This window comes from Lycorma delicatula, chromosome 3 (genome assembly GCF_047948215.1).
Source record: "Lycorma delicatula isolate Av1 chromosome 3, ASM4794821v1, whole genome shotgun sequence".
NCBI lineage: Eukaryota > Metazoa > Arthropoda > Insecta > Hemiptera > Fulgoridae > Lycorma > Lycorma delicatula.
The window spans coordinates 80,619,273-80,642,746 of record NC_134457.1 but is presented as its reverse complement, the minus strand read 5'-3'; the positions used below and the strand labels follow the sequence as shown (position 1 = coordinate 80,642,746).

Here is a 23,474-nt window from a genome sequence, read left to right as displayed (position 1 = left end):
TTTTGTGCTGTATTTTTCTAATCAACACATGCTGATTAGTTAACAAAAATGAAATCACTTGTCTTACCTGACCCTCAATGTTACTGTTATCATTAAACTCTTGGTTTGATTGATGAAAACGTCTACCATCACTTGACTTACAGTCAAGAAAATCTTCCAATGAGCATTTCAACTCTTTTAAATCGATCTGAAAAAGATAACAACTATCAGAAATAAATAAATGCCCCATTCTTTGTCAATGCATATAGCTGATAATAAAACCTCAGTCACTCTAATGAAGACTTTCCACATATTTTCCACAAAAAACTTACTGTTGAATGGGCATTTTATGTAATTCAGCATTCATTAATAAAAAAAGTCTGAAATTGTAATTTATTTTTTAATTATAGTAAATTTAATGTATATTTTCATTATTATTACAGTAAAATTTACTTGAACAAGATAACTCAAATTTTTCATTAATTCAATGACTTTTCTAGCTCCCTTAAAATTTTCGGCAATATTACATATGGAGTTCAAATTTGGCAGGTGTGTAATTACAATATATTTTATTATTAATGATGTTTTGTTTTGTTTGAAACTGCTGAAATGAAGGATTTGCATAAATTTTTCATTAAAATTGGTATAAAGTGACTGAAGTGATGAAGATGTTAGAAAAGACTTCTGGCAACGTGTTATGCCACCAAGGATTTGTGAGTGGTACAAACAATTTCACAAAAATTGTGAATTGTTGAAATGTCTTAACACATCAATAATTGATGAACTTACTTGTAATATATAAATGTGAAAGTTTGTGGCGATTCTGTCAGTTTGTAACAGCATCATGTGAGAATGAACTGACAATTGCCTTCAAATTCAAATTACCCCCTTGGGAAAGAAGTTGTGATTTTTTTCCTTGGATAACAGTCTAATACAGATTTTGATTTCATTTTGTGACGTAAAAATAATAGAATGTGTTTTATAACATATTTGATTTTCAGCTCTCTACCTTGACCCTTTTTCCAAGATATAGGGTAATGTAAGGTAATGGAAATGGAAACCAAAAGTGATATGTTTGTCTACAGCAGGATCTTTATGTTAAACTGAGGGAGATGTTGAAGGTAAGATAGCTTTTCAGGCTTTAATTGTTATTTATCAGTATTATTCTCACAACTATGACAATAATGAACACAATGGGGGTGCAGGGGTCTCCACCCCCTGGCCAGACGGGAAGAGCAAGCACCAACCAGCTAGTGTAGCAATAAAATAAAGACATTATGATCAATAATCATTGAATCACTATTAGAGAAGTTGCTGAATTGGTGGGAATCTCTTATGGCTCATGTGACACAATTTTAACTGACATTTTGGAAATGAAATGATTAGCACAAAATGTGCTCCAAAACTGCTTAATTTTCAACAAAAGTTACACCACAAAATTATTGTTAGCTGACATTGTTGACTCAATCTTAGTGTCATAACAAGTGAGGTGACAAAATGTGGATGTACATTTAGGGTATTGAACAAATGTCCAGTCATCTGGATGGAAGCTTCCTGAAGAACCAATACTGTAAAAAGCATGTTGAATGTTTCTCCTTCCTGTTTTTTTGTTTACAATGGTTGTTGTCCATTATGAATTCTTACTATAAAGTTGTAAAGTCTGAACAAAGTATTACTTGGGAGTTTTGTACTGTTTACAAGAGGCAATCTGAACAAATGTAGGCAATCAATTCTTGGATTTTGCACTACAATAATGTTCCAACTCACATTTAACTATTAATTTGTTTCATGTTAACTGTCAGTTTTTTTTTAAATTTGTGATTATTTAACCAAAAATAACAACATGCTGATGCTACAGTCTCTGTATTCTCAAGACAAGGCATCCTGTAACTTTTTCTTGTTCTCACTGATTAGAGAACATTAAAGTGACACAATTTGTGACGATAGATTAAATAAATAAAAATAAAAAAAATCACTAAATGAACTTAAAGACTACAGCAAAAAATGCTTTCCACAAATGTTTAAGGATTGTAAGAAATGCTGGAAAATAAGTGTGTCATACCGCTGGGGGACTACTTTGAAGGGGACAGTATCAATATAGAAGAATAATCAATCACCTTATATATATATATATATAAAATCAACTACTTCCCATAAAAAGGAGTATATTAATTATTTTGATACTGTCTGTATCCAGATGGTATCAAATTTATGTGCATCGTAGTCTTTCAGTGGCTGTGATACACATTAACAATCTAAAATACGTCACAGTTTTCAAAGTTTCTTACTCTGAGAAAAACGATGTTCACTATTATAAAGTCAGTCCCTGTTACCAAGCTTGTGTTACTTATAGAGCTGAAAATAATTGATTTTTGGTGGGCTCTGCTAATGTCACAGTACATTTAGTTAGGTTAAGAAGGCAACTTGGAAACCAGTTCTCTGCTCACTTTCTTACTAAGTCTGGTGTAGGATGCTTGTAGCTCCTGAGAAAGGCTATGCCTTGTGTTGAATGTCAAATAGTCAACAACCATTGTAGTTATAGAAACTAATGTAAATGTGTATGTTTCTTTCAGATCTGCATGCTGATGTGGGGTCAATCAACATTCCTAAAAGATATTTCTAATAAGTAAAAGAATGAATTATACTGAATAATATTTTTTACTGACATTTTCATTGGTTGTATCAGCATTAAAAATCCAATAACCAAATTTACTGATAATTCAAAGTTTTCTGTTATTATTTCAGCTTCAAATCTATTTAGGTACAATGGATAACTGTTATCTAGTGCTTGGTCTTAATACTCATAAATTTGAAATGGTCATAATACCACACTAAAATTTAAAAAAATAATACAAAATAAAGAGATAAAAAATAAACTTGTAATAAAAAATTGAACTAAGTTCATAAACTGTACTATAAAATACTACCTTTTTAATACTTCTTTTTAAATGGCAGAAAGGCTCCTGGAATAGACGGAATACCTGTAGAATTACTGCGCAGTGCAGGTGAGGAAGCGATTGATAGATTATACAAACTGGTGTGTAATATTTATGAAAATGGGGAATTTCCATCAGACTTCAAAAAAAGTGTTATAGTTATGATACCAAAGAAAGCAGGGGCAGATCAATGTGAAGAATACAGAACAATTAGTTTAACTAGTCATGCATCAAAAATCTTAACTAGAATTTTATACAGAAGAATTGAGAGGAGAGTGGAAGAAGTGTTAGGAGAAGACCAATTTGGATTCAGGAAAAGTATAGGGACAAGGGAAGCAATTTTAGGCCTCAGCTACGATTTGCTGATGATATAGTAATTCTAGCCGAGAGTAAAAAGGATTTAGAAGAAACAATGAACGGCATAGATGAAGTCCTACGCAAAAACTATCGCATGAAAATAAACAAGAACAAAACAAAAGTAATGAAATGTAGTAGAAATAACAAAGATGGACCACTGAATGTGAAAATAGGAGGAGAAAAGATTATGGAGGTAGAAGAATTTTGTTATTTGGGAAGTAAAATTACTAAAGATGGACGACGCAGGAACGATATAAAATGCTGAATAGCACAAGCTAAACGAGCCTTCAGTAAGAAATATAATTTGTTTACATCAAAAATGAATTTAAATGTCAGGAAAAGATTTTTGAAAGTGTATGTTTGGAGTGTCGCTTTATATGGAAGTGAAACTTGGACAATCGGAGTATCTGAGAAGAAAAGATTAGAAGCTTTTGAAATGTGGTGCTATAGGAGAATGTTAAAAATCAGATGGGTGGATAAAGTGACAAATGAAGAGGTATTGCGGCAAATAGATGAAGAAAGTAGCATTTGGAAAAATATAGTTAAAAGAAGAGACAGACTTATAGGCCACATACTAAGGCATCCTGGAATAGTCGCTTTAATATTGGATGGACAGGTAGAAGGGAAAAATTGTGTAGGCAGGCCACGTTTGGAGTATGTAAAACAAATTGTTAGGGATGTAGGATGTAGAGGGTATACTGAAATGAAACGACTAGCACTAGATAGGGAATCTTGGAGAGCTGCATCAAACCAGTCAAATGACTGAAGACAAAAAAAAAAAAAGTACTTCTTTATATTTTTAATTTTAACATTTATCAAATTAAAATCAAATACTGTCAATCACTAATCATTTATTTGTAGCTGACTTCAAAAAATTCAACTTTTTAAGAAAAACTAAAAACGTTTAGTCTTTAAATACAGTTTTAAGAAGTTAATTTCATTTTTAAAAGTTTATTTTACATTTTTCTTTTATCTACAATTTGGATAATGTAAAAAAAAAAATACTGTTGCTCATATGAAAAAAACTGTTTACAAGAAACAGTAAAACTAAGAAGCAAATATTTTCAGATATATATATAATTTGTTTATCGATATATTTGATCATATATAATTGTTTTCACCTAATAAACTTCACTTTTTTTAAAATACAATTCAGGAAGAGGAAGAAATATGAAAGTGGGTTAACCCAAGGAAATTATTTTTTATAATTATATTTAATAAATATAAAATTGATATTTTTAAAATACCAGTTTTTCTAAAAGCCTGAGTTGTAAAAAATTGCAAAATTCAACATAATAGTAGTCTAATTAGTTCTCACTTTATTGAACTTTTTTCCAATGGAAAAATCAGAAAAAGTAAATTTTCTGTCTGTTAGTTGACACTATCACCCACCCAAATATAAGTAAGTAATTTTCCAGTCTTTTCTAACATCTTGATATACAGATGTTTCAAATGCCTGAAAGATTAATGTAAGCATTTTTAATTAAGAACTTGTCTTAAGAATCCTTTCTTTTTTTTACATATTTTGATCCATCCAGACTGATTATAATTCCTAAGAACTATGACATGTTGAACCGTAAAGGTCCAATTAAGTCAGCAGGTTGTTTAGGCTAATCAACATATAGCATATATTGCTTTAAGGGTTTACTAGTAAATGACCTACTCCTGTAAATAATGTTTTAAATTAATTTTTAATTAAAATTGTTCCTACTAAACAAATGGAGAATTTTGATAAACTACAGAAATTCTATATTTAATATGATTGCAATGTTGTAAATAAATATACAAATATTCTATTCTGTTTGATGCATTATACAGATTATGTTAGGAATGTACTGTGCTACTCCATGGATAATAAAAGGTACTTTTATTATGATAGTTCATAATAGTCGTAAATATCTTACATACATGATGTTACTGTCTTATTGACGTACAAATTAATTTTATTCTTGACGACCGACTATAATGAACCTAACAGTTTAATTTAAAAACGATTATTGATTTGAATTTAAATTAACATCTTTTATAAAATCCCTGAAGATGGAGTAACAGCTCCAAAAGTACTAAGATTTACACTTTTTAATTGCTGGTATGTGGAAATTTAATTTATACAATAAAAAAGTACTTGTCCAGCATTCTTATGCACGAGTTAAATTTGTGGTAAAACTGAAAAATTTGTGGAACTGTGAAATTGTGGAATCTGTAGAAACCGTGATAAAACTTTCATCTGAGCATTGTCACCACATACACAATTTTATTATAAAAAAATAAACAAATAAAGTAAATGTAAGTGTTGTATTTCATGAAATAAAATATATGAATGTAGTAATATTTCATGAAATGGCCATCATATTCATATATCCTCACTTAAAAAACAAAGAACTTGAAATTATCTATTTAATGTAATACTAAAATTTATAAATAAATAACAAATGTATAAATCTTTAGTATTATTTATCAATCAGAATAAAATATTTATTTTTATCTAAGTGTAGTGGTGGGTATAGTCAGAATAAAATATTTATTTTTATCTAAGTATAGTGGTGGGTATAGTTTTGCATACAAGTATTATTTTTTTATAGTTTTAATTATTTTTCTGTTTACCATCAAAAAGTTAATGCTAAAGAAGAGTTTCTCATTAAAATACAAAATGCTATTTAAATGATAAAAAATGACCCTGAGATGAAACAGAAAGCCACCAGAAATTTTTTACGTCAGGCAGAGTGGGGATGTGCACATTGTGAAGGAGGAAATTTTGAACAGTTACTGTAACTGAGGTTTGTTTATTCTGTTACTAATTATAATTTCATGTATTTTTTTTTGTTATGTTATATTAAGAATGTTATGTTATATTAAGATGTTTATTAGGTATAGAAAGAATAATACGATTTTCTGTCTGTTTTTTATTTATTTTGCTTTAACAAAAAAAACAATTTTTGAAAGTTTTGTTTACCTTTTATTGGCTGTAATAAAAGGTAACATTAATTTTATCAGAATTAATTTCTCTACTAGTTTTGTTACTAAATCTTCCCGCATTTATTAGTCATTTAACAAAGCTATTATAATACAAACTTAAAAAAACATTTTTTGTCTCTGAACTTCGTGTCTTATGTTGAATATCCTAAAAACTACTGGAGTTATAGTTGCAGGACCTGTTTTATCCTATTTTAAAGCTCAAGTCATATAAGAAAGTATCACCTTTACTTCTTAATTTGGTTCCCAAAAATTACAGTAGGGCTCCTTTTTATTAAGAAACCTGAAATCCGACAAAGCCTTTCCAGACCTATTTTTAAATTAGCTTTTCATTATTTTCACCCATAGAACATGTCCTGAAAGTTTTTAAACATTTTCAGAAATCTAAATTTTCTTTTTACAGCAATAATAATAGTTAAATATTTTTCATTTTAGTATCACATTTTACTTGTATTTGTCATTTCAAAAATATATCAGCAAGTTCCTTATTTTGTTGGATGAGGATGTATGAATATTATTTCATGAAATACTAAGCTTATATTTAATTAACTATAATTAGCTTAGAATATATTCATTAATTAAAATAATCTATGTAACATTATTTCATTAATGTTCACTCATGAAATACATTCAAAAGATAATAATTGTTACTTTTTTGAAGACTAGTCTCATTATTTTCAAAAAATAAAAGTAAAAATAGTAGAACAGCATTATTAACTCAATTGTACCACACCAAGATCATATTTTACAAGATTAAGCAGTGGCGGCTCATAGCTAAAATCAGTAGGGGTGCTGCTCCAGAAAATTCTTTTCTGGGCCTTTTCAAGGCCATGTGGTTAATGTTTTCTGTAAAATAAAAACCAAAAAAAAAATTATAAAAATAGAATTGCTGGAAGCAGAATAATAATCTAATTCTACACTTTATCACATTCAAGAATATGGTACACGGTTTTTAAGCACATTGTGCTTAAAGCCCATATTTGGTTTAATCAAATAAATAATAAAATGTTAATACAGATAACATTTTTTAGTATTATTAGATAATAAATTAATAAAATGCTCGCTTAATAACACTATAGTCGAGTGGTGCTTAATTTAAATTTCTATGTTTACAGAAACAATTAGTTTTTCTTAATTACCTTCTCTTTTGCCCTTCCAGCGTGCTTTTGTATAAATTTGGCAATCAACGAGCCAGCCCTTGCTTTCCATCATCTTCTGATCACTATTAAAAAAAAAACTAAACCAGTTTTATATTCCTTCCACCGACTAAACTAGAAAAGGGAATGAACAAGGAATGTGAGTAAAAAAAAACTACCTTCCACCAGCACGCCAGGGTCGGCACTGCGGAAGCGACAGTGTTCTCTCGCCCTGGCAGCCTCGTGTGCAGCTTCCTATGTGCACAACAGCCAAACACCACGTCGCTGGAACTGTGAAATACACAGTTCTGTACAAAGATTTTTGTATCTTTTTCAAAACTGGAGGATGGCTATTGACATTAAACTTAAGGATTATACTATATTAAAGCTTAACAATTTATTAGCTTAAGGACTCATTATATTAAATGTTATCAATAACATCAAGTTGAAATAGGGAGTGCTGCAGTTCCACAGTGCCTATACGCGAGTTGCCACTGAGATTAAGTCAACAAAATTAGTCTTGATTATCAACTTAATAATTTTTTTGCTTATATGAAAATGATTAAATGAAAAGGAATCTATAATATATATATATAAGAAAGAAATTAAAACTTTTATGCTTTTAATATTAATCTACTACTACACAAATATATATATATTTATATCATATTAAGCTACACTACTTTTTAAAGAATTGTTAAAGAGTAATTTAATCAGTTTTTAATGTGACATAATTTTAAAAAACAGTTTCAAAATTAGTTTACCTGTGTTTGTTTCAAATTCACAGAAAGTTTGCAAATATTGTCAACCTGAAAAATAAAAATTTTTTTTTACAACATTAAAATTAAAAATGATAGATTGCCTTAAATATGGTCAAGGACTTGTGGTTAATTACTACACAGGAATTCAGTTAGCCTTTCCTGGAACTAACTTACTATGCTGCAACAACAGACAGCTACAGATTCTAAGGTCCACTATCTTCTTCATGCACATGATTTGGGGGATGTTTGTGGATTTCTTAAAGGGAGCCTGAGCCTTACATGGCTCTTTAATATCAGGAAGAAAATAAATTTTTGTTGTAGCATATATTTGAGGTGTCGGTGCAAAATGTTTATTATTAATGAGCTGTAGATAGAAGAACTATGGGAATGATGAATACTCTTAGCTAGGGTTGGTTTACTTTTTCATTTTGTGGTTCTCGGCAAGTAGATTGTTCCTTACTATCCCTTTCTCTTATGTTTGATCCCTTCTTCTGCAGATGTTCTGTGGGTTTCAGTTTGATCTTCCCTGTTACTTGCATACTAAGAGGGAAGGGATCTGTAGTTACTGTATCTTTCATAATTGCATTATTCTGCAGTACAGCTTTACCAATTAAGACTTTTATCTATTTGCTGTAAAAAAAAATAAAAATAATGCCCACTTGTGAATTACCTCTTATCAGGTAAAGCCAGGTAGAAGGATCAGGTTTTATCCCAACAATTTTCAAAGGTAAATAACAGAGACCAATTTATTAAACTTGAGCATCATTAACTGGCTTTTTTTTCTTTATATCTTCAGTTTTTAAGATGCTGCTTTGTGATACATTCTAAAAGTTGTAAAACCATTAGGTTACAAGGAAAGAGTTAAATTTTCTCACATAAAAAAAAATAGTAATAAAAGTAATACAAAACTAAATATTAAAATTATTACAGACACTCCAACCGAGCAGTTAACAATTACTGTGTTATCTCTCTTAACAAAAAATTATATTTATGTTATATCAAAGGTATAATATATTTGACAGAGATGAAATCAATGATGAAAAAAAAATTTATACTTCTACAGAAAATTAATAATGACTACACGAAAAGGATTTCCTTCATTAATCAAACAACATTAATATTGACAGGTGCAAATGGATATGCGGTATCTAAAATAATGAGGAAGGTCATGCTTTAGATCATAATTCTGATGACAGTCATTTCAATGACTTGAATACTTTCTTGCTTCCTTTTAATTTTAATTCTTTCAAAGCCTTGCCCCTTAGGCTACTGTTTAAGAGCTTGAACTGTGCTTTTTCTTGTCAGTTTAGTAATATTTGCAGAAATAGAATTTAGATAGTGAATATGGCCACTTCTACAGAGGGGATTATCAGTACAGATCTAAACATTGTCCAGTTGATTGCACCATATAGTTCCATTCTGGAATAGATCAAAATTAGTATATACTATTAAAATCCCTTCCTTTGCTAGAGTTGATGAAATTCAATATTGGATAGTCTTTCACACATAGGTAAACTGGCAAGAATGTTTTACTGATTTCTAGTCTTGTCATACCTTAGGTACGTACTTTTATAGTATTTAATCGCACAAGATATGTATTCTTTAGAGTTAGTAGTGATCTGTTGAGAATATGGGTGGAGGAAAAAAGTGAGGTAAAGACAAAAAATGTAAATAAAAGCAGAAAGAGAAGAATGGCGGCATTCTTTTTGCATAAAAGAATGCAAAAAATACTTGACATTTTGTCTCAGAGAATGCTCTATTCTAAATTTCTGAATATTCACAGAATTTTTAAGTTTGAAGTAAATCATAATAAATGTTTTATTTACAAAACTGGTTTGTTGCTTCAAAAGTTTATAGGTTTAAATAATCTTTCATCATTTACTTTTATGATCAGAAACAAAGCAAAGTTTAATAGCAGTAACTAAAATTAGTCAGACTGCTCACAACAGAACAATAGAGGCAACTACTTGATAACGTTTTGAATAACCTTAGCAGAATAGCATTGTGTGACATGTGTGGAGTCATTTTTGATCAAACATTTAATAACATTTACCGGATAATTATTTGTAAATAAATGTAGAATGCAATGTAACTACTTTTATTGCATATATAATGCTTATAAGTAAACAGGTCATCTTATATATATCCCACTTAAATTCTTCCTAATTATTCCAATGAATAAATAAAAGAAAAGAAATACTTACACATCTTTGATGTTTTATTTTTAAAGCATCAATTTCTTCAGAGAAAACCTTTGATAAGTTATCATATATTTTTAATGTAACTGCATCAGTACTTTTTTTTCTGTCATCAATCAGTAATTCCTAAAAGATATGGAAGATGATAAATATATAAAATATATGCAGTTTGCAGGATGATTTAAAAAAATATTTACAGCTTTATGTAGTTGTAAATATTAATTGATTTATAATATTATTAGGCTCAATCTTTATAGATAACACTGATACACAAAAAACAATTTTTTAATGTTTCTCTAAGTGTGATACCATTTCTTGAATTGCTCTTTTGCATACATTACAGATCTGTAAATACAATTTTTCTATCTACCTTAGTTTTAAATAAATTATACTTCAAAAAAATTAAGGGAAAATACAGTTAAAATCTGTAAAATTTATAATTTTGCATGGCCATACCTGTGTTAGAATGATTTTGCTGATGCTTTTCTTTTATAAATAGCTTCAGGCACAATTAATGTCCAACAGTAATTGGCTAGCATGTTAGTATTCCATTTTCCTTTATAGCGGCTTTCAATCACCGAAATGTCTTGGTGGAAACGTTCACAGTGTTCGTCACTTACATCTCCGACATTGTCCGAGGAAAATTCCAGATGTGAGTGGAAGAAATGTATTTTCAAAGACATGTTACATCTAATAGCTCTGTATGAAGTAAGAAGTTGATTAACAATATAATGGTAATTGTCAGATTTTTGTTTGCCAATAAAAGTTTTGCAAACGTCTTTAAATGAAGCCCAAGCTGGACTTTCAACATTATTTAACAGAGTTAAATAAATCATCTTTGACCAACTCTCTTATTTGAGGACCAACAAATATTCCTTCTTTAATTTTTCCTTCACTTACATTTGGAAATTTCTGCCTGATATACAAAAATCCGGGACTATCCTTCTTCATTGGTTTTACAACATTTTTTATTAGTCCTAGCTTGATATGGAGAGAGGGTAAAAATATTTTTTTGGGTTCAACTAAGAGCTCATGAATAATATTTTTCCTATTTGGAGTTAAGTTGTCTTGTTTCTTCCACTCTTTGTTAACATAATGTTTATCCCTAGCTCGGCTGTCCCGTTTGCAAAGAAAACACATGTACTTAGTAAAGAGTCTAACTGCATGTCTAACAAACTAGCTTTAACTTTCAAATCACCACATATGTTCCAGCTATGTTTTTTATAATTTATTTTTTCAAGAACATCTTGTATCACATTGTATGTCTCTCAAATTAATACCATGCTACTGGTATCGAAGGATATTTGTTACCGTTGTATAGTAGAACCACTTTTAAACTATGCTTGGACCAATCTATGAAAAGGTCCCAGTCTTCAGGTTTATGATCTTGTCCTAAGTGCAACATAAGCTCATCAATATTTGTGCAATAAAGCAAATTATTTTCATCAATAAAGTACTGAGAAAGTTCATTTTGTCAGTTTTGAAAGCCAGAAATTTTTGTATTTTTTTAAAAGTAAATTCCAACCTTGCAGTCTTGATCCTAACAGTTCAGCTTGATTTTTTGATAAATTTTAATCCCTGACCAAGTCATTTAATTCATATTTTGATATAAGATGTGGCTTATTGGAAGATAATTAAAAATCAAAATCATTGTTGTCTTCTTCAGTACTGTAAAACATACATGTACAGGTGGCTCAGGAAGTGGAATAATTTCACTGTGAGGTACAGGCCTGACTGTTGATTTCATGAAGGATATTTTACAGTATGTTTACATTTTTTAGAAATTCCAGACACAGTAGTTAAACAAAAGTAACAGTCTGTTACATGATCTTTTGGTTCATGCCAAACTATAGGTACAGAAAATGGCAAAGTCTGGGTACTTTTCAGCCATCCTCTTAAATGTACAGAACAATTAGTACATACTGTATGAGGAGCCCACACCTTATCCTGATCATCAATTTTACACTGAAAGTAGAAATGATATGCTTTTTTAATTAAAGATGTAATGTTTTTTCTATTTGATTTTATGGTAAACTCACCACATACATAACAAAAGGCATCCACATCATTTACACAATTTCAAGGCATTATGATACTGCACTGTTAACAAACTTAAGACAGCAATAAGACTGAAGAAAACTAATTTATTCCTAAATCCAGTGCTTAATACAAACAACATAGCTGTGTTTTCAACTACATGTTTTGATCTGCACAGACATGATTAATCTTGTTCATGAAGGCTCACTCTTCAGTATTAAGACATGATGTCATAATGTGACTATGATATGATTTAATTCTTTGTCTAGTACTGATCACTTATAGCTTACAAATTATGTTAACAAAGTTATACAATAAAAAATGAGCTAACAAAATACAATGTAGGAGCTTAAAATGCTAACTATACATTGAAAAATGAAAAAAATCCTTTAATTAATATTAACATTTTTTCAAAAATGGTGGGTAATAAAAAGATTCTGAGTTTATATTCATTTTCAGAATCAAAAAACAGATTAAAATCATGTATTACATGTTAGGAAACAAAAATTATGTTTATCAGTGTAATTTATAATACCATTAGACAGGGTGTCTAATGATGTAGGTGTGATCAGCTCCAGCTAGAGGTGTGGTCATATCCAGCTCAAATACATTGAATAATAAATGGAGTGGTGCTAATAAAATTGGTGTGACAGGGAAATAACTTGAGGTGCTACAGTGACACTCATTTTCCATGCTATCATTATATTTGTATTTTTACCACTGATCTCTCCTCTGTAGCACTCTGGTTCAAATTCAGTACATACATAATCTTTATCTTTTTTTTGCCATAGATTAATTACTCATCATTAAGTTTAATTACTAACAGCTTAGTAATTAATTAGTTAATTGGTTATTAGTGTTAATAGTTTACAAAAACCACCTTGGCTCTCAGAAATTTAATAATAAATTTGTATGACGTTTTGAGCATCATTGCTGTGTGTATACACTTCAGATTATCATTAATATCTTCTCTTGACTGACAATGCACTTTAATATTTTAAAAAGAAAATTCTCTCACTGTTAGCTTTTTTATTTATAAATAAGATTACTGTTATTAAAAAGTGTAAATGATAATATCTGCTGATTGTATATGAGCATAAACCATATTAGTTAATAAATCAATGATTTGCAGCTTGACCTTGACTTATGCAGTAAGCAACTTTTCTCTATTTTATGGTTTTAATTGTCAACACTCTTCCATCAGTGTATATTAAATATACAAATATTCTTCAAGAATAATTTTTATAGTATGTGTGGTCTAGTTACATAAAACCAACAATATGTGTGTTTTACATAAAACCAACAAAATTTTACAGCTATTAAGGATCTCAAAACCACTTACGATTAAGCTAGAAATAACCTGTTGTCAGAGATTAGTATTCAGACAAACAGAGGACAATACATCTTAGTACACTATCTGCTTGTCACTTTATATAAGCACTATTTTTTATCCTAAAATTACAATAACAGCATGTTTTTTTAATACCTATGTAGAATGAGATTTTCTAATACATAAAATTTAAAAATATTACTTAGATGTTGACAAAAAATAAATCTATGAATCTGCTTCATTTGACACAATATCAAGAAATTTGAGTTTTGTAATTCCCTTATTTCCTTTATTTTTTGTCTTACAGTTAAAAACAATTTAATGACAATTACATGTATAATTATGTATGAAGTATGAATAATACACAATAAAACAAGGTAACTCTTTAAAAATTGTAAAGGATTCACTTTCAATTTTTTATAAGATGACTTTTCTAAGATGATCTTTATCTTAGAATTGATTCAGTCATTTATAATTTCAAAAATATGTTTACAAATTATTTTTTATTTTTTTTTCAGTTATAATATTCTGAAAACACAGGTGTTCTGAAATACAGGTGTTCAAAAAGTGATGCAGCCTTATGGAAGAATGTTTCCTTCTTTTGTTGAAGACTTATTGAGAAAAATTGGTTACACAATGTAGCAGAGAATATTCATTGTTTCTCAATACATTAGATGTGCCCAGACCCAAAATGCCTTCACAGAAATGTATGATGTGGATGCACCAAACAAGTCCTCCATCAAGCGGCTGTTCAAGTTCCAAGAAGCAAGCAATGTGGTAGATGCAGCCAAAAGTGGTCGACCGAAAGTGCTAACACCGGAAAAATTGATCAACGTGCAAGCTGCATATTCTGTTAGTCCCAACAAGTCTGTGAGATGCCTATCTAGCCAGTCTGGTTTCCCCATTGGTAGTGCAGTGCCCACAAGCATTACACAAGTGTTTAAAGATGCATTTGTACAGAATTTGTGTTGTTCACAAGTTGTTACCTGCACACACTGGAAAATGTTTAGCATTCTGTCAGTAGTTCTCGTCAACTGTAACCCCAGATGGGGAATAACTCAATGATTGGTTGGGGGATGAGGCATGGTTCCACCTTGATGGGGATATGTGAATACACAGAATTCATGCATATGATGCATAGAAAATCCACATTAGCTGCATGAATCTCCCCTGCATGGACAGAAAATGGGTGTTTGGTGTGCAATGTCACGTAGGCGAATATTCATGACATTCTTTCATGGCACAGTGAATAGTGAGCACTACATACAGGTGGTGCTACAATTTGTAAACACTATACCTGCAGACCAGCTAGAGTACATGTGGTCTTAGCAGGACAATGCTACGAACACTGACTTTCTTAGATCAGGGTTTTCATGGACAAGTGTTTTCAAACGGGCTGTGGCCTCCTCAGTTTTCTGATTTATCCCCTTCTGACTTTTTCTTGTGGGGATACCTTACGGATGCTGCTTATCCTCATCCTCAATTGCAGAGCAGAATTGAGCAATGTGATTGCTGCAATTTCTTAACAAATATTACAGCATGTGTTTAAAAACTTGCAATGTTGTATTCAATTATATAAATCACATAATGAAGGCCACTTTCAACAACTATTGTTACTTACTCATTTTCCCATAAGGTTGCGTCACTTTTTGAATACCTTATATGACTCAATTTATATCACACAGAATAAATAAAACTAGGTTAGATTATGGTAAATGAAAATTTAATAAAAAAATTAATTTGATAAGATTATATTACAGAATTTTGTTGATATTGTATTTTGTTGTCTTTGAATAATTGCAACAATAAAGTGAATCTATGAAACAAAACTGTCTTGGCTTTCTCAAAATAAAATATTTGTGATACTGTACAGAAAGATACTCTACAGAAAGAAACTTTTTATATTTTTTAATAATAGTAGTGGTGTTTTATAATGTGCTAATTAATTGTATAATCAATCATAGATTTATTTTTAATAATAACTTTGGCTGATTATTTTTTTTGTTTAATTTATTTTTATAATTTACTGTATCTCTTCAATATTTTGATTCATATTGCATAAAGGATAAGACCTGAAATACATCCATGAACATTTTTAATTCCACTGAAATTAAACAGCAATAGGGTAATTGAAATATCTATTTTAAATATTAGAACTGATCAAGATTTGTTTAGTTTTCTCTTAATTTTGCATAAATTAAAAACAAAATTATAAATATATTTGGGCTTAAAAAAATCTTAAATCTTATAAAAGAGAAGACAATTTTTAAACTTATCTTGAGTAATGCTGAAATTGAGACCTAAAATATAAGTCTAGCTGTATGTTCTGCTTCAAAGCAGTTTAAGCTTCCCAGGTATAAAGGATTAATACCAATGCTATCAAATTTATGATTATAAAAAATTTACTAAAAGAAGACCAGTTTAAACTAAAATTTTAGACAATATTAAGGAAACAATAAAATCCTGAATAAAGTGCCGTAATAAGCAGTGTTTTCTTGCTTACAGAAGGGGGGAAAAGAACAATTTAAAACATATTCTTATTGCAGAAATTTTACCTCTACTAAAAGAAGTTTTTCAATCAAATATTGTAATTTTATATTAGTTTTTTCAAGAACATCTTTCATCTGAAAAAAATAAGTAACAACAAATAAAACAAAAAATTATGACAGAATAAATGATCAGATTAATTTAAAATCTATAATTGAAGCATCTAAACACAAGGTGTTTCTTTGTCAAATTCATTAGGGGCTATTCATAAACAAAAATTTCTCAAACAAAGGAGATTTGCAAAATATTTTACAAGCGAGTGAAGAGGAAAAAAAAGAATGTTAAATTTGACTGAATATTAACAAATTCTTATATAAAATGGAAGAATTATTTTATTACATTACATGTCAGAAAACATACTATTAAAATATGTTTCCTGACATACTAAATACTGAACAAATTGAGTATAAAATGTGTGCTCAATAACTTTCATGAAAAGTGTGGGTTAAGAAATAATGTCCGATTGCCCTTCAGTTCTAATAATTATAAGGTAAATTAAAAATTAACTGCCACAATATTTTGGCAAATCATTGCGTAAACTAATATTTAATTAGTTAACTGTTGTTTAGTTATTTTGACCTATTCAGGTCAAAATAACTAAACAACAGTTTTAAGAACTGTTTGCTTAAGATACAAAAGTGATCTTGTTAAAGAACTTAAAGGGAGAAATAAAGCAAAATATATTAATGTTTTAAACAGCAAGTGTAATCAGTTGTTTAAAAATACAAATGTATTAATAGTATAATGTTTATTTCAGTGATAGAGCACATTCATAAAAGTGGTTATGTTAATGAAGAGAATAACTAAATTTGAAGCAGTGCAACTCCACATGAGTTACAAGTCTATATAGTGAAATAATTTATATCTGGTGTGTCATTTTGCATAAAAAATTACAGACCAAAATTTTTTAACAACATTGTAAAACATGCTATTAAAACATTGTAATCAAAATTACAGTAAAAAAAATACATAACATTTTTGAAGGGTTGGTCATATCAAAAATTGTTTCAAACAAAAGTTTTAGGTAATGTTTAGAGGGCTAATGAAAAATCTTTAAACAGATTTGATACTGTACATATTACAGGAAGTATGATATTTTTTGTCTTTCAAACCTAATTTTTTCCACCCCCTGGGCCAATGGTTGGCGATATCAAAAAAACTTTATACTTAGATAAGTTTTAGGTCCTTATCCAAAGAATAGTAACGAATTTGATATTTTACTTAATAAGAAAAATGTTCCAATTCGAGCAATATTTTGGTCATCCCTTGTCATAAGAGTTGGTCATATCAAAAATTGTTTCAAATAAAAGTTTTAGGTAATGTTTAGAGAACTAACAACCACTTTAAACCGATTTGATACTGTAACTATTAAGTAAGGTATGATATTTTTTGTCTTTGAAACCCCATTTTTTCCACCCCCTGAGCCAATGATTGGTGGTATCAAAAGACTTTACTTAGATAAGTTTTAGGCCCTTATCCAAAGAATAATAAGAACTTAAATTTGATATTTTACTTAATAGTAAAGTTATAGCGATATATTTTTTTTTCGAAAAAGTCCTCCCATTTCCACCTCCTGGTCCAATTTTTTCCAGTAACAAACTCAACTGAGATTTTGGCTCGTTATATTTTATGTATCAATTTGAAAGTAATTGGCAGAAAATTACGGCAGTTAGTGTCCACAAGAAAGTGAAAAAAAAAAGAACAAATATATATATATATATATATATATATATATATATATATTTTTTTTTTTTAATTTTTATATATATATATATATATGTATATATAAACTTTTAAACTGAAAGTGGTTTTGGGGTCTGGGTAATGTGAAATGTGAAGATATGTCAAAATTTTCCATTAGTCAAATCACGGTACCCATTAAAATAGGTAGCTTTCTTATGAAATCTACCTAAAAGACTGGCATCCCTGGTTTTCTGATTTCAAATCACCACTTTTTTTCTGTAGAGGGTTTTAAAATATGCTGTATACCAACCCTCATGCCACTAAATAACTTAAGAAAAACATAAATAATGAAAATGAAAAATTAAAGGAGTTCATTAAAATAAGGTATTACAGTTACATTTAGTTTAACAGCAATGATTAAATTTTGTCTATTTGGAACTGTAAAAATATGTTAACACAGTTATAATGACAATCTGATAATGCAGTATTAAAAAAAATGGCATATCTCTGGAAGGAAAATGAACTATGTCAGTTCTGCAGAATCACAGTTTTTTTTGTTTTTTTTGTCTTCAGTTATTTGACTGGTTTGATGCAGCTCTCCAAGATTCCCTACTAGTGCTAGTCGTTTCATTTCAGTATACCTACATATACATCCTACATCCCTAACAATTTGTTTTACATATTCCAAACGTGGCCTGCCTACACAATTTTTTCCTTCTACCTGTCCTTCCAATATTAAAGCGACTATTCCAGGATGCCTTAGTATGTGGCTATAAGTCTGTCTCTTCTTTTAACTATATTTTTCCAAATGCTTCTTTCTTCATCTATTTGCCGCAATACCTCTTCATTTGTCACTTTATCCACTCATCTGATTTTTAACAATCTCCTATAGCACCACATTTCAAAAGCTTCTAATCTTTTCTTCTCATATACTCCGATTGTCCAAGTTTCACTTCCATATAAAGCGACACTCCAAAGATATACTTTCAAAAATCTTTTCCTGACATTTAAATTAATTTTTGATGAAAACAAATTATATTTCTTACTGAAGGCTCGTTTCGCTTATGCTATTCAGCATTTTATATCGCTCCTGCTTTGTCCATCTTTAGCAATTCTACTTCGCAAATAACAAACTTCTTCTACCTCCATAATCTTTTCTCCTCCTATTTTCACATTCAGTGGTCCATCTTTGTTATTTCTACTACATTTCATTACTTTTGTTTTCTTCTTGTTTAGTTTCATGCGATAGTTCTTGCGTAGGACTTCATCTATGCCGTTCATTGTTTCTTCCAAACCCTTTTTATTCTCGGCTAGAATTACTATATCATCAGCAAATCGTAGCATCTTTATCTTTTCACCTTGTACTGTTACTCCGAATCTAAATTGTTCTTTAACATCATTAACTGCTAGATCCATGTAAAGATTAAAAAGTAACGGAGATAGGGAACATCCTTGTCGGACTCCCTTTCTTATTACGGCTTTTTTCTTATGTTCTTCAATTGTTACTGTTCTTCTATCTCTGCATTTGAACCCTAATTTTTTTAAAATGCTTAACATTTTATTCCAGTCTATGTTATCGAATGCCTTTTCTAGGTCTATAAACGCCAAGTATGTTGGTTTGTTTTTCTTTAATCTTCCTTCTACTATTAATCTGAGGCCTAAAATTGCTTCCCTTGTCCCTATACCTTTCCTGAAACCAAATTGGTCTTCTAACACTTCCTCCACTCTCCTCTCAATTCTTCTGTATAGAATTCTAGTTAAGATTTTTGATGCATGACTAGTTAAACTAATTGTTCTGTATTCTTCACATTTATCTGCCCCTGCTTTCTTTGGTATCATTACTATAACACTTTTTTTGAAGTCTGACGGAAATTCCCCTTTTTCATAAATATTACACACCAGTTTGTATAATCTATCAATCGCTTCCTCACCTGCACTGCGCAGTAATTCTACAGGTATTCCGTCTATTCCAGGAGCCTTTCTGCCATTTAAATCTTTTAATGCTCTCTTAAATTCAGATCTCAGTATTGTTTCACCCATTTCATCCTCCTCAACTTCCTTTTCTTCCTCTATAACACCATTTTCTAAATCATTTCCTCCGTATAACTCTTCAATATATTCCACCCATCAATCGACTTTACCTTTCGTATTATATATTGGTGTACCATCTTTGTTTAACACATTATTAGATTTTAATTTATGTACGCCAAAATTTTCCTTGACTTTCCTGTATCCTCTGTCTATTTTACCAATGTTCATTTCTCTTTCCACTTCTGAACACTTTTATTTAATCCACTCTTCTTTCGCCAGTTTGCACTTCTGTTTATAGCATTTCTTAATTGCCGATAGTTCCTTTTACTTTCTTCATCACTAGCATTTTTATATTTTCTACGTTCATCTATCAGCTGCAATATATCGTCTGAAACCCGTGTTTAATTGCTTCATCAATCTCTTCGTATACACACTCTACCTCATCATCATCATGGGCGCTTGCAGGCATATAGACGTTAACAATCGTTGTTGGTTTAGGTTTTGATTTTATCCTTATCACACTGATTCTATCGCTATGCGTTTTGAAATACTCTACTCTCTTCCCTATCTTCTTGTTCATTATGAAACCTACTCCTGCCTGCCCATTATTTGAAGCTGAGTTAACTAATCTAAAATCACCTGACCAAAAGTCGCCTTCCTCTTCCCACCGAACCTCACTAATTCCTACTACATCTACATTTATCCTATCCATTTCCCTTTTTAAATTTTCTAGCCTACCAACCTTTTTTAAACATCTAACATTCCACGCTCCGACTCGTAGAATGTTATTTTTTAATTTTCTGGTGACCCCTTCCTTAGTAGTCCCCACCCGGAGATCCGAACGGGGGACTAGTTTACCTCCGGAATATTTTACCAAGGAAGGCGCCTCCATCATTGCTATATGAAAATGCAGAGAGCCACATTTTCTTAGAAAAAAAACAGCTGTAGTTTTCCATTGCTTCCAGCTGTGCAGTACTCCGAGGACTGAGTGATGTTGATATGGCCGTTTACGTCATTCTGACTCATGCCCCTAACAACTACTGAAAGTGCTGCTGCCCTCTTTCAGGAATCATTCCTTAGTCTGGCTCTCAACAGATACCTCTCCGATATGGTTGCACCTTCGGTCCAGCTACTTTGTATCACTAAGCACTCAAGCCGCCTCACCAACGGCAAGGTCTCATGATTCATAGAGGAGGAATCATACAGTATAATTCTAAATTAATTGAGTATGAATAAATACTGGATAATTTTATGAAATAGAATAAATCTACTAATGCTTATTGATTAATAAATGTAGAATCAAGAAATAATTATTGTGTCCTAAAATAGAGGATCAAATTTAATCTCTACCAATCTGCCAGAAACATTAGTGTAACAATTATGTTTGAGTCACCTTCTAGATTTACAGACAGAGCTTGCATGAGATGGGTGTTATGTTCAGGGGCTTTGTCAAGCATTTTTTGGTAGTTTTGTTTAGTGAAATCTACAGTGGTTGGAAAATTTACGTCTTTGGATAGTGTTCACACAAAGATGTAAGAACATTTACACAAACAACATTGGGTTTGTGATATAGAGGGGGGGTTTATGATAGTTAATGGTATATTAGGTCGATATCTTTGCAGAATGTTCATGTTAGATTTACAACTGCCATATACTAATGTATTGCATGCCCATATGAATATCATAAAACAATTTATTCATGGTAAATTTTAAGTGTAAAGGAAGTGTGGATTTTAGCTCAATAAAAAATAAAATTAAGCAAAGTAACTGACATAAAATTCTGAGATAAAATTTAAAAACTAATCTGTAATTAAAATAAATATAAATAAAACTGAATGTTTTGTTACTTGTTTTTATTCATTAATTTATTTATTTAGTATTCTTGTGTGACTTGGCTGCTGAGTACTAAAAGCGCAAATGCAACTAAATATGCCTTTTTATAAATAATAAATGTGCTCCAGATTGATACTAATAAAAGCAAGTGATATTAATAATAGCAAAATCAAATTATAAATACTATCTCAAAAAATGCAATCTTAAAAAATAGAGTAACATTTATAAGGTAAACATTCTTTATAACATTTACTGCTTAAGAATACCTTGAATTGATTATTATTAGTTATATTTTATAATACTGAGCAATGGCAGAATATGTGAATGACAAAAGTATACAAAAGGGAGGCGGTAGGTACCAAAAATCTGAACAGAGTCTATCTAAGAGAGAACTAAAAGAAATGAAGAAATTCTATAAAAGAAATGCTTCCAAGATTAATAATCATTAAAAATATATTTTCACGATTTTGTTTTTTACATTAAAGTAACAATATTTCAACTTTTTCCCTAAAAAAAATAAATAAACTAATCCAATGGATGAAATAAATTATTCATTCAGAAATCAAATTTAAAGTTTAAAATTTCAAATATAAATTAATTCACTAAATGTTATTCAAATTAAAAACCAGATTACTATACTGGTTTTCTTAAGTCCCACAAATGTCATTTATTTCCAAAACGTTAAGTATTGTATTAATTTTTTCCCCTAATTAGAATAATTTTGTTTCATTCACTTTAAAATTTCTCAGCTCTTGCTATATATATATATATTAACAAAATTTAGAATAATTAGTTCTGTAAAGTGAGGAGTGTTACAAAATCCTCTTTCAATAATCCAGAACAAAAAACTATACTATTACAAAGTTTTAAATGTTATTACAAATAAATGTAATAATTTGTATGCATTTAATAATACAAAGATCTATTTATTTAGGGAACTCAATGAATGCATTAGTCTAGCAGTTAGCCTTGTCTATATACTGTTAGAATAGATGTTTTGTGATTCTCCATTTTTCTAGTTCAAACACAAAGGCATGGATTTTAGGATTTTACTGATTGAATGGTATCATAGTAGGGATTCAGTTAATAACATTGCCAGAAATTATCCAGCATATTACTGAACAAATAGTACATTCTGAATCTTTTTCTAATTTAAATGTTTTTACTTCATTTTTATTTATACTGTTACTTGCTCAGTATTCATACTTATTCTAGTCTGAAGAAAACTATCTGTTTTAATGATTTTATGTGTTCCAATCAAGTAAAAATAAAATCAATTAATATTCTAAATTGTTTTTTTAATTAAAAATCTTCAGAAACCAGTTTTTTAAACATGCATCAGCTTTTCTTTTTATTCTTAATTCTTTTCCTTTTATTTCCATTTTTCCTTATTTCCTGACAAGAATAAAAGAAGCATCAGCTTGAAACCAGATTGAGTTTTCTATCTTGCTCAAGAGTTATTTAGAAGGGGTTTTTAATTAATATTTTGTAAATTTAAAAAAGTATACAGATTTAAATTATTGATATATTACATACCTTCATTAAAAATTCATTTTGTATCTGTTTCATTTCTATTATTAACTTTATCATTTCACTCTTTGTATATAAACTTGGGTCAGTATCATATTCACTTTCACCCTAAAGTGCAGAGAAATACAATCAAAAAACAAGTA

General features: G+C 29.8%; 1 protein-coding gene across 1 annotated transcript in view; it reads right to left on the bottom strand.

Moving 5' to 3' along the window:
• The window catches only part of LOC142321728 (uncharacterized), a 107,829-nt gene that overhangs the window by 6,487 nt on the left and 77,868 nt on the right, over positions 1 to 23,474 (bottom strand). Inside the window, exons 12-16 of the mRNA XM_075360048.1 lie at positions 23,338 to 23,439; positions 16,263 to 16,331; positions 10,347 to 10,466; positions 8,146 to 8,190; positions 68 to 187 (exon numbers count right to left, since the gene is read on the bottom strand). Of these exons, the coding sequence (XP_075216163.1) occupies positions 68 to 187; positions 8,146 to 8,190; positions 10,347 to 10,466; positions 16,263 to 16,331; positions 23,338 to 23,439 (456 nt within the window). The remainder of the gene's footprint in view (positions 1 to 67; positions 188 to 8,145; positions 8,191 to 10,346; positions 10,467 to 16,262; positions 16,332 to 23,337; positions 23,440 to 23,474) is intronic.